This window comes from Alligator sinensis, unplaced genomic scaffold, assembly GCF_000455745.1.
Source record: "Alligator sinensis unplaced genomic scaffold, ASM45574v1 scaffold476_1, whole genome shotgun sequence".
Lineage (NCBI taxonomy): Eukaryota > Metazoa > Chordata > Crocodylia > Alligatoridae > Alligator > Alligator sinensis.
The window spans coordinates 256,990-272,464 of record NW_005842444.1 but is presented as its reverse complement, the minus strand read 5'-3'; the positions used below and the strand labels follow the sequence as shown (position 1 = coordinate 272,464).

Sequence of the window (15,475 nt, the reverse complement as noted above, 5' to 3'; positions counted from 1 at the left end):
CCCCCGCCCCCCCGTATTAGAATCTGATGGACGGATCTTCAAAAAGCTAAATTAAGGACCTATAAATCTCGCACACATTTATTAACAAGCCCAGACAAGTGTCAGGGAGATGCTCAATGTCTGTAACACGGGAGCTGTGGTTAGATTTCGATTACTGTTTAATTTTGCCTGGATTAGTCAGAGCAATCCATTACTTTTCTAGTGGTATTTTCAACTTTATATTCATAGTAGAGCCAAAGTACAGGCCTATAAAATATCTGCTTGTCAGAGGTTGCTCAATCAATTTCTTCAGATACACTGAACATCATACCCTCACATTCAAGAATTCTAGTCTCATCTCTTTGGCCTAACGGTCTTGGTACTTAGAAACATACCTCATGCCAGCCAACACAGAAGAGCTTCATATCTATATACTATGTGACAGTTTATTGACTCACTCTGTAATAACATCTCCATTCGCTCCATTTGTTACTTTGGACAATTCGACCGTGTAGGACTCAACAGGATTAATGTTTCCTGATTCCCAACATATCAGAGCTGCATTTTCACAGCTTTGGCTCTCTTGACTTTTAATGATAGGTGGTGAAGGTGCTAAAATGTAAGCAAAGTAGATTCTAAGTAATTTTGCTATGGGCTAAATGTGCTTTGTAGATAACACTCTTGGTAGTTAAAAAAAAAATCTTTTTTACAATAGAGTTGTTTTCTTTATACTAAACGATAAAAGAAACCCCTTTATGACTTTCCTGATGTACTATAAACTGTTGGGTAGATAGATGCAGGTACTATTTAGATAGTTTATTATTTGAGCTGTTTAAGTTATGAGAGCAACCACAAAACAATTGATCAGAAAGAAATGTGGGTGGATGCTAGTCCAACAATCCTGTTCATTTTTCATGTTGTTTTGTCCTTGTCATGGTAATTTATCTTCACTGAATGGATTCTTAATTTAAAACAAGAAGGCATCATCCATCAACCATCAGGCTCATGGAGACCGTCTGATGCAAGTGCCTGAAGATCTCACTTTCATTCACTCTTGAAGAGTTGGATACCAGCGTTTTACAAAAGAAAACTAAGGACCGTACTGGATTCTGATGCATTTCATTGTATAGGGAGTTCCACAGGACCATGAATCAGTGCCAGTGGTCTGACAGGTTTCCCTATTCTGCCACATTCTTCACCATTGCGTTTCCTTCTTTAAAAATTAAACTCAAACATTGCTGAACTTAAATGAAGCTGGGATATCTGAATCTAACAGTTTTGACTGCCCTTTTCACAGTGATGGCTCTTGATCTGAACACGTTAAAATGCAGGGATGTAGATCTGGATCTGAATCTTATGTGGCTCATTCTCATTTCTAATCAAACTCAACTGTGCTGAATTGTCAATATAAAGCATGTCTGACATAGAAATGGTAAAACTTCAGAAAGCTCTGAAGACAGATCAACATTGGTTTGTCCTTAGATACAAGAACAAGATCTGGGGTTTGTTCCCATCTCTGCCACTGACTTGTATTTTATCTTTTCAAAGAAAAACACCATCAGAGCAGAGACAGGTCCAAGAAAAAGTTCTTAAAGCATCATTCATGTTCCCCATAAAAATCACTTGCTTGCATTATATTAACAAAGTTAATTTACCTGTTACATAAACTGCTCTTTCACTTGCTGGACTGATGCCAGATGCATTTAAAGCGCTAACCCAAAATTCATATTGTGTATTAGGGACCAGATGAGTAACTGTGTGGTATGTTTCTTTCACTTTGGTCATCAGCTCTGAAATGAGAAACACAAGGTGTTCACATAAGACTTTACACAGCCTGCCTCTTCTTTCTGCCTAACCTCCTCCAATTACAGCCATTAAAACACACTCTTTGGGGCTCCTAATTTATGTGTCATATGCTTCACTTTATCATCCTTTTGACTAGCTGTCATATTGCCAGCTCATTCATGGCACCTTCTCCCCTCTGTCATTTGAGAAGATGCGAATCTGATGAAGTATCAGCTTCTGTAGCATGAAGCTGCCCAAATCAAAGTAATGCTTAAAGGCCAAAGATGTGTGTTGTTCCCTTGGAGCAGGAGTCTCCAGGATGGGCTCTGCACATCTCCACTCAGAGGCAGCTGTCTAAGCTGCACTGTCAGCTCATCCTAGTACTTGGACACCTGCTGAGGCCTTTTAAAGAAGAAGGTGCTGTGTATTCTTCACAAGCTGTTCCTTCTTTACCTTGTAAAATGTTGCCAGGTTCAGTTTGTCTTTCCAAACAGGCCATTTGGCCCTATAAGGCCTTCCTGGAAAATTGACTGTGTTTTTAACAAAGGAACTTACAATTAGTATTAGCTAATGCAATCCTGCCACTTGGCTGTATGGGATCTGCAACAATAGTTGTGTGGTTCTTCCTTCTGTGCATGTGGGTGGTGAGGAGCTGCCATCTATAAATACCAAGCATATAAACTGCAAAATGAGCGTGGGCTTTTCATGTAGCGCATTCTCTAAAAATAACTCTGATGTGCTCATCTGCCCCCCCCCACTCCCCCCGGAGCACTAGCAGTGACAGGTACAGCTATGTTCACAGAAACCATTTCAAAGACGGGTGTTCCAGCTGGCTTCTATACAAGCCCCTGAGTTAGTGCCTTCTTACCAGCTTGCTCCTCACTGGGTGTGTCATCGCTCACTTGTTTATAATAAAGCTGGTAGCATTCAATGCTGTCATCTGAGAAAAGGCCCCAGCAAACTCTCACACAGGTGCCAGTCGCTGAATTGGGAGCCTGGGGATTTATCACTGGTGCAGAGGGAGCTGAAATGAGGACAAATGATTCATCTCATGAACACACAGGTTCTGTGTACAGGAGTAGGGTGAGCTGTGGATCCCTCTGCTTCTACAGAGTAGCCTCAATGAGAGCCTGTGGAGTTGTTCACAGACAAAAAAGAACACCAAACCCTTTAAGTTGACACTGAGCTACATCTCTGATCAGCGTGGGTGCATCCCAGACCTGATCCTCCCCTCACTCATCCTTATATAAACCCCAGAGTCAGTGGTATAAAACCAAGGTGAATGGGTTCTGTGGGCTGGTCCAAGCTCACCCAGTTCCTGTAATTTGGCTTTCAAACAAAATGACAGAAACATAACGCTAAGCTTACAACTTCTCCCAAAGCCTGACTGCCCCTAAGGCTACCCTGTGAGCGTCTGCACACGGTGGAATTCACTCTTGGGGAATAAGGGAGGAGAACACTGGATGCGGTCTCCTATTAAGCAGGATACAGAGCTAACAGGATACTATGGGAGAGAAATCTGTATTATTCCCTGCCAAGAGATAAAGCTGTTAGTTCCAGTACTTAAGAGCATCTGGTGGTAAAGTTGAAAGCACAGAGTTGAGGGGGAAGTACATGTCAAACAGTTGGCTTGCAGAATGCGGAAGTGCAAACAACCCAAATAACACATGAACCTTGCTCCAGTGGACCCTTTAAGACCCACTGAAACAGAAAAGGGCTGGGCCCTTTTTGACTCATTATAATGTATAAAGAAAGCCTGAGTTTATTTTGAAAGCATCCTTTTCCGTGTGCTTATTTTTTTTAATCATTAGAAATTCATATCTCAGCTACATAATTTCCATGCAAGACTCAATGGAGGCTTGGAGAATGACTTGAAAGATATCAGAGGAGTAAGCAGCTACACATCTGATTCACTGAGAGAAGTGGTTTGGGCTTTTTTGTAATTTCAACTAAATTCAAAGTGCTGGGAAGAAAGATGAGCTGGTTAGAGTCAGCACCACTAGTCTTTCAAGCACCGGCTGAGAAAATTCAGAACTCCCTTCTCTAAGTCTTCCCAGAGAAGACCAGACTTGACAGCCTTGATAATTCCAAGGTAAAAATAAGTTAGTTTTCACTGTCAATAAAATAACTTTCAATACTCCTTTATCTGTCATAAACGTCACAAACATATATGGGGCCTGAGCTCCTGTCTTCCCTCTTACAGGTCCCCTTTAAAAGAAAAAAATAGTCTTCCAATTCAACATATACACCTTAATAAAAATAGGTTTGAAATACGGATCAAACAGGATGAGTACCTGGAACAGTATTAATGGAGTCCATTAGTTGTTCCATATCAGAGAAATCTATGGCTCTGTCTTCAAAGTCTGGCAGTGTTGAAAGCTCTAAATCCAAATCTTTTTTAAAGAATTTTTCCAGCCTATAAGTGTAAAAAGAGTCTAATTGCTATAAGAAGATAGTACTGTACCCAAAGAGAAAGGCTTCTGACAGTAATTGTGTTAACAGTAGAAAAAGAGCTCTTTATTTTACCATTCAGCAGAGAAGCTGGTTTACCTCTGATGGCACCTGAAAAAAACCCCAGCAATGCCCCTAAAACAATGTTTAGATGTCCGTATGAAAGCCATCCCACGTACTTCATTCACCACCCCAGCCAATACTGCATTTTCAGAAACATAAGGAGAGATTTGTACTAAAATGTATTTGTATGAGATTTGTACTAAAAATTATTTATACCCAAATTTGGCTGAAACTTCTTACATTCTGTCCTCGTGCCCTTGGTCTCGCAGTGGATTAGCTGATGTGATGGCTCTCATTCAGCCGTTGAGAGGCAATATTTTCCCTTAATACTCCAGTTCTGAAGAAATTTGTAAGTGTAGCCAGGTTGCCTTGTGCAAGGTACTGTATGCACATAATTTTAAAAGCGAGTTCCCTTTCTCACTTGCTTTCTTTTACTTGTTTTCATGATGGAATGAAGTGAATTAAAACATACATCTTGCCACTGATGTGGCTCTTTCTTTACTACTGCTATATTTCACACCATCAGTTTTGCAAACTCGCCCCTGGATTTGCTAAACCTCTGTATGAATATATTAATAAGCTTGTTACTAATCTGTAGGTTTAGACAGCTTGGTTTAGGCAGATTTCTATCCTGAGCATTTCTTTGAGATCTTAAGTAATCCTATTTTTCAGCCACTGAAATCAGTTTGCTATGACTAAGCTGAAGAGACACGGGTTTATTCAAGTTCTAGCTGTCATGCATGTGCTTTGTGAGATCAGTTTAACATTACTTTCAAGCTGTTAAACTTAATTTGGAAACTTTTCCAATTGCAATTTAAACCAGATTGACCAGTTCATGAACAGCTTTGTTAGCTTCAATAACATTCTGTTGTTCCTCTGTTCAGTATAGAATATTGTCACAAAATAGCAAATAATTGATAACTAGGCATATCTGACATGAGCAATTTCAGATGACTATACTGGCCATGCAGGAGTTAAATACAAAATCTTGACTACTGATATTACCTGTCAACCAGGGCCACTGCAGCCTATAAGAAAAAGGGAGAGAGAGAGAAAGAGTTAAAGATAGAAAGTCTTTCATGTCTGCAGAAGCAACTTATCTGATTAACCAATGGAGACTACTGAATGCCAGATTTAGCTGATACAATTTCGTTAAAAATGCTTTCAAAGCATTTGCTCCAAAGCCAGAGCTAACCCTCTTGCTCTTAGCCTTTCGGATACCAAGAATAAAGCCCTACCAAATCTTGTTTTCAGATGGCCAGTTACTGGCTTAATTTACTTACCGGGCATGTCTACATGAAATGTGTAATGCGCAGTAGCCTAATAACACTGCACAGTAACATGCTGTGCAAAAACTGTGCTAATATGCAACTGTGCAGTACTATTAGGCTACTGTGCAGAAAGTGTCACTAAAAAGCTATGCACTGGTGCTACTGCGAAGTAACTGTAGTTACTGCGCATTTAGTTAGTACTTCATTAAGCAAGTGCTAAACTGAAGAGTGGTCATTCCTCAAGGACAGGATACTTGGAGCACAAAAGAAGTCCATTCCCAAGCAGAAGAAAGGTAGCAGAAGGGCTGGGAAGCCGTCTTGCCTAATAGGGATATCATGGTTCTCTTGAAAAAGAAGAAAGAGGCATACAAACAATGGAAGGTTGGGACAGTCCCCAAGGAGGACTATACAATAATGGCCTGCACTTGTAGGGAGCAGATTAGAAAGACTAAAGCGGTGACTAAATTTAAACTAGCAAGGCAAATCAAGGACAATAAGAAGTCCTTCTTTAGGTATGTAGGGAACAGGAGGAAAACAAATGGAAGAGTGGGGCCACTGCTTAAGAACTCAGGACAGCTGGTTAACAACACTCAGGAGAAAACTGAACTCCTAAATGACAACTTTGCTTTGGTATTTCAATGGACTGAGGGGAAAATCCTGCTAGATAGGGTACAGAATGGGCATGGTGGGAATGACCGCCTTCCTACTGTTGATGTTGAGCTGGTGCATGATCAGTTAGAAAAGTTAGACATTTAGAAGTCAGCTGGACCGGATGAACATTGGGGGTCAGAATCGATGATCTACTGAGGTCCCTTCTGACCCTAAAAATCTATGAAATCTATGAAACTTCATCCGAGAGTGCTGAAGGAGCTGGCTGAAGTCATTGTGGGACCTCTGGCGAAATTCTTCCAAAACTCGTGGCACTCAGGAGTGGTCCCGGAAGACTGGAAGAGGGCCAATGTTGTGCCCATCTTCAAGAAGGGGAGGAGAGAGGACCCAGGCAACTATAGGCCAATTAGCCTAACTTCTATCCCAGGGAAAATCCTGGAAAATTCATCAAGGAATCTATGTGCGATAGGCTTGCAGCAGGTAGGATTCTGAACACCAGCCAGCACGGCTTTGTTGCAGGCAGGTCTTGTCTTACCAAGCTCATCTCCTTCTACAACCAGGTAACACACCACCTGGATAAGAGAGAGGAAGTCAACATTGTATACCTAGATTTCCAAAAGGCCTTTGATCTGGTATCCCATGATGTTCTCATGGGAAAATTGGAGGATTGTGGGCTCAGCTGCTCAACAGTCAGGTGGGGAGGAAGCTGGCTGCGGGATAGGAGTTCTAATGAACTGATCTGTGTTGTCCTGGTGAGAAGTGGTCAGTGGTGTCCCTCAGGGGTCTGTGCTTGGTCCAGTGCTTTTCAGCATCTTTATCAATGATTTGGATGTGGGGGTGAAGAGCTCACTGGCCAAGTTTGCTGACAACACCACGTTATGGGGGACCATGGTCAAACTTGAAGATAGGCTGCAGATACAGGTGGACCTAGACAGGCTGGCAAGTTGGGCAGATCAGAACCAAATGAAGTTCAACATTGAGAAGTGTAAAGTGCTCTATATGGGGATAAACAATCCCCAACATACAGGCTCGGTGGTGCCAAACTGACTAGCAACATGACTGAAAGGGACCTAGGGATAATAGTAGACCATAGTATGAATATGAGCCATAAGTGCAATGCTGTAGGCAGCAGGGCAAACAATACTCTGGCATGCATCAACCAACGCATCTCAGGCAAAACCAAGGAAGTGATTCTTCCACTTTACTCAGCATTGGTGAGACCACAGCTGGAGTCTTGCATCCAGTTCTGGGCACCTCACTTCAACAAGGACATGGATAAGCTTGAGAGAGTCCTGAGAGAGCCACCCGTATGATCAGAGATTTGCAAGACAAGCCATACGAGAAGAGGCTGAGGGACTTGGGTCTCTTCAGCCTAAAAAAGAGAAGGCTGAGAGGGGACTTGGTAGCAGGTTACTGCTACATCAAGGGAATACATCAAGGGCTCAGCTAACAACTGTTCACCAAGGCACCCTTGGGAAAAACCAGGAGTAATGGCCACAAACTTCTTGGAGACCGTTTCAGGCTTAACACTACAAAAACTTCTTCACAGTCAGGGTGTCCAGACTGTGGAATAAACTCCCTCCAGAGGTGGTGCAGTCACCTACACTGGAAATCTCCAAGAGGAGACTGGACGGTCGCCTTGCTGGGGTCACCTGACCCCAGTTGTTTTTCCTGCCTAGTGCAGGGGAGGCTGACCCAATGATCTTGCAAGGTCCCTTCCAGCCCCTTACAATCTATGAATCTATTAATTTATTAATTTAAATGCACAGCAATTACTGTGCATTAATAAATGTGTAGATGTGCCTCTTATGTACTTACACAAGCTATAATTCAGCACCCAGTGTGTGTCCCTCCACATCCCACCTATGCTTCCAAGAATGCAAAGTGCTTATCAATGGTCACAAGCAGGAACAACCAGCATTTGGGGCAGGAGAAAAAAATCTGTGGAGAGCGCTGTGTGTTCTTGGTAAATATAAAAGGGAAGACACATCTACTGGTCAATAACAAAATGCATCCCACCAGCCCCAGTGAAGGTTACTCATTTAATGGAGGCTGTGACTTTGCTTAGCTGCATTGATGAAATCCCAAAAATCTAAACACCTAACCCTAACCCTAACACCATCCTTGATTTGAAATCAGTGAAGCAGCCTATAGCTACTCCTCTCTTTATTCTAGAAGTGCAGCCCCTAGATAATTTATGTCCCAGCATGCAAGCTGAACAGCCGAGTTGAAACCTGCTGTCTCCATAAACTCAAATTCAAGAAATTCCCTCTACATAACATACGGGGAAGGGAGACTATGGCCTCAGAAGAGATTAAAAGCAGTTACTAGAGACAATGCAAAAGTGCTTAAGGGCTAGGGAAGAAACAAGGTCATTTCCAGGGATGCAGAAGAAAAGGGAAATGTCAGCTCATCAAAAGAGCTTAACAGGGTGGATGAGAATAGTGAAGAGATATGCGAGGGGGGACTTCGACTGGGATACGATATTAGTTTCACATCCTGTTTGGACATCACAGCAGCCTTGCTATAGAAATGCTCTGACACTCCACTCCTGGAACAGCTCAGATCGGTATGACTGTCAGTCTCTGGGATGTTCACAATCTTTCAAAAGGGGGGCACTTGTCAGAGAAAATATCTGTCTGAATTGCTTGAGCAGCGGGGTTCATTAATCATGTCGCAGGAGCTGCTAACATATTCCATTTAGAGCCTCCTGGTAGTTACATATTTGAACTCCTTGGCAAAATGAGCAAACAGAGAAACAGAGAAGCAGAATCTACTGAAGTAACTGCCTCAAACTGCCTGCTGGGAGCCCAAAATACAGCAAGGATTACAGCAAGTCCAAACTGTATGAGGCATGGAACACTGCTAAGTCCTTCAAAAGCTAAATAAGAGGGGAGGCTTGGAGAACAAACAGTGTTTTCCTCAAACCAGAATTCAACTTGTGAATGATTGAGTTTGTTAGACAAACCTCTGATTATGCACTTGAATTATGTTAGATTGAGCATAACTAAGTATAACAGTACAGAGTGCTGGAAGCAGAACCAGAAGAATGCGGACTCAACTCTGGATGTTCTGTGGCCAGTCACTCCAAACCTTGGTGCTACTTTTTCCTACTCTAGATTGGAAAGTACTGGGGAGTTATCAGGAAATATATCAGCCAGAAGGGATCTCATGAATTTTATGTCCTTACCTTTATAAAATCAACTTTCTTGTTTTTCATGCACAGCTCCTGAATAGTTTCCATCAGGTCCTTGCAGGTGTCAAGATCCTTTCCACAACTGACCAGTTGTCCATACAGGGCTTCCAGCTTTAGCTTCTTCTCTTCCCCAAGATCTTGCAACTTTTCTTCATATCTCTGAGCAAGTGTTTGCATCACATCATTGCAACGCATCTCAAAGTTCTGCTCCTGCCTCCCAAAATTCTCCTGTAAGGCATTTGAGTGTTATGTTACTCACGTAATGCCTGATCCAAAGCCCAGTGAGAGGGAAAATCATACTGAAAACCACTGAAGGGATCATTTGAAAACATATATTATGAGGAAAGGTTGGAGCAATTGGGATTATTCAGTCTAGAGAGGATTTGATTAGTCTTCAAATGCAGGAAGCATTGTTTTAAAACAGCTGATCAATTGTTTTCTGTGTGGACAAGGGGCAGGACAAGAAGTGTAGTGGGCTTCATTATAACAAGGGAGATTTAGGCTGGATACAGAAAAGGACTTTCTAACTATGAGCATGATTAAGCACTGGAAGAGATTGCCTAGAGAGGCTGTGGAATCTCCAGTGTTGAAAGTCTAAGTGCAAGTTAAATAAGCATTTTCTTGAGATGGTTTAGACAGGGGTGACCCAGCCTGAGGCAGGGGGTCACATTAGATGACTTCCTGAGGTTTATGACTAAATGGTTAACAAGGAGACAATGCCATTACATACATACAGGCTGTGTCTACATAAGCAGTGAACTATATATAAGCAAGTACTAAATGACCAATGTTACTGCTCAGTACCATCACCACCCATTTTTTCCTGACACTACTGTGCATTAGCAATGAGCTACTGTGCAGTATCATCGCCACACAGTTAGTGCCTGGCAACACTCTGTGCGGTAGCTCGTTACTATCGAGCAGTATCATCAGGACCTGATGATCTTGCGAGGTCCCTTCCAGCCCTTTACAATCTATGAATCTATTACAATCTATGAATCACTACACGGTTAGTGCCTGGCAACACTACTGTGCAATAGCAATGAGCTACTGTGCAGAGGCTCATTGCTACTGCACAGTAGCGTCTCATGTAGACATGCCTATGGTCCTTAGACGCTGTGAGATTATCATTACATTAGAAACAATTAGCAGATCTTTCTAGCTATTGATCTCTCTCCGCCACCACAAGACACTATGGGGTATTCATTCTGAACATAATGAAGTAAAATTAACCTAAAGCCAGGAACACAAAGAAGTACATAATAATCAGGTGTTTCCACCTATGAAGAGCACATCCAGGTACCAGGAGAACCAAAGCAGCCACTTGGGGATCCCTGGTTTCACTCTAGGGCAGACAGGCTGAGCAGCTAATGCTTACACCTCTGCTCTCTGCCAGGAGAGATGCTGGGAGGGCAGATAAGAGCGGAAGGCAGGGCTTCCTCACCAACTGCCTCCCACTCCTCGGACAGTGCTGCCTGGTTCCAGCCACCCCCAGCAGAGGCAAGAGGCTGGCTACATGGTGCTATAAGATGCAAATCTAACCTGCCTTCTATTCCACTTCAGGCTAACGAACATCTCTCTGTGGATGGTGCTACTACAGTCTTCCTCCAGTCAGATTTTCTACCCACAGGGGCCTGACACCCTGGGCTAAACTGACATAAACACAGGTGGACTCTAGCTCTTTGTGTGCTGCATCGCATCAAGGGCTCAGCTACATGACAGAGCTCATGGAAGTTAATCTACCCTAACTGAAGGTGTAAATTTAGAGTAAATCTGCTAAACCACATGAAACTCCCTTGTGGACACTTTCATTCAGAATCAAAGTGGCCTTAATTCAATTTAACTGACTTTGTTTCCAGAGTAAATTAAGATAAACTGAAGGAAGGCCACTTTAATGCTAAATAAGAGTGTCTATACAGTGACTGAATGTGGTTCAAGTAAATTACTTTAAATGTTAATTCAGATTAATATTTCTGAATGTCCCCATGTCGGCAAGCCCGAAGTTAATTAGGAGTTCTATTACTGTTATTACTCATCCTATTAAAAGCTGAACATTTCACTCTTGTCAAAACAGCAATGAACCCAGCTGGTACCACACTGCAGATTTAACCAAAGAATAAACACCTTACCTCTACAGTGATGAAAATTTCTTCCAAATGGCTGGCAACATTTTCCATCTGAGCAATCTGCTCTTCAAGCTTACACATGTTTTTATGAACCTCTTCCTGCCAAAGATAGCATTATTATTGACATGCTTCATTACTGTTAAACAGACATCTAGCACAATGGGAATGTCCACTCAAGTACTTCTTACCTTTGCAATTTCTGCTGCATTGGTGAGCTCAGTCACCTCATGATCCTTGTGATTGCCAAACAGTTTGTCGAAAGCTCTAATTGGGGTCTTGCAGGTGGAGCAATAAATATCAGCAGCTTCCTCCTTGCTGTTCAGCTCACGAGTCGGCTCATTTTGCATTCCGTAGGTTTTTAGGTCTTCTCTGGGGCTTGCATAACTGTTCAGCCCCTCACGCACTCTCCCTGCTTGTTGTAAGTGTTGGTTTTCATCCTGAGAACCTCTCTCAGGAAGCCTTTGTTCCTCCATGCTTTGTTTTTCAGGTTGAGAGCCTTTTATCAGAGAATGGCTTTTTGGTGCATTATGCACAGAACCAGATGAGCCTGCTGCTACACCTTCCATTTTAACAGGTGTCTCCTTGGTCCTTATAATGCCAGCTTTAACTATACTCCCAACAAGGAGCTCCCCCTCTATTCCTTTGTCCTCATCAAGGCCATATAGCTTTGCTAGTTCTTCAACTTCCTTTTCCACATCATACCCCATTTCAACTGGCCTTTGAAACTCTTCACCTATCCTTGCTGATTCCTCCCCTGTTTCACCCAGAGCTCTGCTAGATGGCTCTTCAGGAAAGATATCTAATCTTTCCCTTGTTTCATAAAGATCCATGTGATAAAACATTAAGCCTCCAGGCTCAGGATCATTAGATTCCGGGACTGTCACGGAAGCTGATGGTTCAAGATCTTGATCAAAGTCTTCTGTATCACTAGCTTCGCTCTCCATTATAGTGTCTGGCTGGATGATTTCTGTAGTTTCTCCCCAGTAAGGCTTTTGAGATGTCCAAATGAAAAGTGTCTCAATCCTGCAAAATAAAGGGATAATTAATCAAGAATGATAAGGAATGAGGATTTTGATTTGAAATACACAGGCAGTATAAGTTGATCTGATTCAGAGCCAGTCATGCAAAGTGTCAAGAAGCACTAGACTACTACTGCTCAACTTCTTGGCCCCATGGGCTGGACTGGTGGCACAGAACAGGTCTTTGGATTGGATCTATAGGATCTGCCCTCATGTTCCAATCCCATCTTGTGCTGCCTGGATCCCCCTGCACACCATCCAAATTGGGGCCTGCACTGCACAGATTTCAATTTGTGCTACCCTGATCAGGCCCCACAAGCCCAGATCCTGCTTTGTGCTGCCCAGATCAGGCCCTGTGTCCCCAGATCCTGCCTCAGGCTGCCTTATCCCACATGCCCAGATCAGGGTCTGTGCGCCACACATGGTCTAGCACATAGAGCTATGGTATCTGCCTGCAGGGTTCCCTATAGGCCCACATATTTGGCACAGGGGAGTGGCAATTAATGCTGCTACTGTTCCCCGGCTGCCAAATTTTTAGATCCGTGGCCATTCCTGTGGGGAAGAAAACATGGCTCCTGGGGCTGGATATCACCCACAGGCTGGGGGTTCAGCACCCCTGTACTAATTTCCCAAATGGACTCTTAATTTTATCAGTCGTGGCCTATTCACGAAGTGGCATAAAATAAACAGAGAAAAAGGTTCTGAAAAGGGTCTCGTGGACACCTGCAATTTTGAGATTCTACCAGAAGAGCTCTTATCCACTAGGACTCGCTGTGCAGTTGCAGCTTTGAGCTGCTGCAGGTTGTTCCAGGTGTAGGGCTGGGGCTGAACAGCTTTAGGCACCTGATCTGAAAATGTAGACGCTGTGCTGTGAACCAGCGGTGTCAAACATATGGCCCATGGGAGTGGGCCATCTGGCTCATGGGGCTTTTTCCCTGCAGCAGCAATGTTAATCTTGCTATTAATCCAACACTTGCCTCCCCTCCTTACCTGTTGCCAAAATCTGGGTTTTTTGTTGCCCAAAGTGACTAAAATCAGCAGCAAGAGAAAAGGGGGGTGGGGGCAAGCAGCAGTAGCATTCACTTTATGGGCTCCACAGCTGTGTTGAAACAGTGGCTTGGGTAGCCACAAGGTTTAATGCCACCACTGGGCTGGCAAGGGGACAAGAGGAGAAAAACATAACAAGGAAAAAGGACTTAGAACTGGTTGGGGGGTGGCCTGAGGGACACGAAATCTGGGCTGCAAGTTGTGGTGGGCGAGGCTGGAACTGCTGGGGCAGGAAGAGACTAGAGCTAGGCTCAGTCAGGAGGCAAGGGCTAACTAGGTAAAGAGGCAGCAACTGGAACCCAGGGGGAAAGTGAGACAGTGAAATTGAGAGCTGTGATGTGGAAGTGGAACTAAAATCAGATTAAGAGACATGGGGGAGACTGGGACTGGTGACTAGAGGCCAGGGCTGGGGAGAGAGATAGGACTGAATAACACACAAGGAGGCAGCAACTGAGACTGCCTGGGCAAAGAGGCAGAGGGGAAGATGCTCAGGGTTAGGGGGACAGAACTGGGGGTAGCTAAATAAGGAGACTGGGACTAATATGGAAAGTCTGCAGGGGGATGAGACTAGGATTTCCTGGGAAGGACATTTGGCTTGCAGTGAGAAGCCTGAGGGGTGGAAGCCTGGGCCTGGCTAGATGGAGAAACAGAGCAGGACAGGAGAACAAACAGAAAAGTCTGTGCCTAGTAGAGAAAGCTCCTACCCGGCACGTCAAACAGGAACCATGATTCCCAGCTGCTCCCATTTTTTCTCTTGTCAATGAATATTGGTGTTCTGACCCCTCAAGTGCTTGTTCAAAAGAGGAATAAAAACCTACTACTCCTCTCAGTTACTCTGTTAGTTCAATTGGCAGAAACTTATAGCATGAATCAAAATGTTCTAGCCACAGCATTCCTGGTGAATGCGCGGTGGTGGTAATACATCAATACAGGGAGGAAGTTCTATTTCCTGTTTGCTCTTTTAAAAACCTCAAAACAGATACAAACATACCTCTTAAAGAACATTCATGTTATAAATATAGCTGTATAGATTCCTTCATGTGCATTTGTTCATCTCTATATCAACACCTATACAAAGGCTGTGGCTGTGGTACAGTGGAAGCTTGCTGGTCCTTCTACCACAAGGTCTTGAGTTCAAAGCGAGTAGGGTTAGGCTCCAGAACGGCCTGGGAAAATCATCTGAAATAAGATGACATTCAACAAGGACAAGTACAAAATGCTGCACTTGGGATGGAGTAATTGCATGCACAAAGACAGACTGGGGAATGATTGGCTAGGCTGTAGTATTACAGAGAAGGACCTGCAGGTACAGTTGAAGATGAGCCAACAGTTTGCTCTTGTAAAAAACACCAGTAGCATACTGACTTGTATTAACAAGAGTCTCTCTTGCAAATCAAGGGAAGCGATTCTTCCACTCTTTTTGGCAGTGGTAAGGCCACACTTGGAATACTGTGTCCAGTTTTGGGTCCTACACTTCAAGAAAGATGTGGACTGATTGGAAAGAGTCCAGGGGAGAGAAAAAAAAAGGCATAGGAAACATGACTTATGAGGAAAGTCTGAAAGAACTAGGACTTTAGAACTACATATCCAGAGAAGAAAACTGAAGGGAGGTTTTGATAAAAGTCTACAAATACCTGAAAAGAGATTACAAGATAGAGACGGTGGCTGTCGGGGACAGGACTAGGAGCAATGGCTTCAAATGGCAGCAGGAGATGATTAGGAAGTACTTTATCACTATGAGGGTCAGTGGCGATGCGTAGGGGGTGCACGGGGGTGCATATGCAGCCCCTGAGAGTGCCAGTGCATCCCCTGATGGCTGTGCTCACCGCTTAGGCGATGGGCAGGGGGGCAGGCGGGAGCACTGGTGCCCCTCCTGAAAGCACTGGCCGATTGCTGCATTCTCTTTTGGGAGTGGCTGGGGCGGGAACT

At 43.6% G+C, this 15,475-nt stretch overlaps 2 protein-coding genes across 4 annotated transcripts in view; one reads left to right on the top strand and one right to left on the bottom strand.

Moving 5' to 3' along the window:
- Positions 1-15,475, top strand: part of WHAMM (WAS protein homolog associated with actin, golgi membranes and microtubules) — a 63,396-nt gene that overhangs the window by 21,571 nt on the left and 26,350 nt on the right. The window lies entirely within an intron of this gene.
- FSD2 (fibronectin type III and SPRY domain containing 2) overlaps positions 1-15,475 on the bottom strand; it is a 33,100-nt gene that overhangs the window by 15,497 nt on the left and 2,128 nt on the right. For 2 of the 3 annotated variants that reach the window (XM_025212083.1, XM_014523099.2), the window contains exons 2-9: positions 11,669-12,503; positions 11,484-11,579; positions 9,349-9,582; positions 5,284-5,306; positions 4,059-4,180; positions 2,633-2,788; positions 1,635-1,769; positions 438-591 (exon numbers count right to left, since the gene is read on the bottom strand). In XM_025212083.1, the coding sequence (XP_025067868.1) occupies positions 438-591; positions 1,635-1,769; positions 2,633-2,788; positions 4,059-4,180; positions 5,284-5,306; positions 9,349-9,582; positions 11,484-11,579; positions 11,669-12,424 (1,676 nt within the window). In that variant the 5' untranslated portion in view covers positions 12,425-12,503. Of the gene's footprint in view, positions 1-437; positions 592-1,634; positions 1,770-2,632; positions 2,789-4,058; positions 4,181-5,283; positions 5,307-9,348; positions 9,583-11,483; positions 11,580-11,668; positions 12,504-14,537; positions 14,726-15,475 lie in introns of all 3 variants that reach the window. The other variant, XM_025212082.1, reaches the window with a different exon arrangement.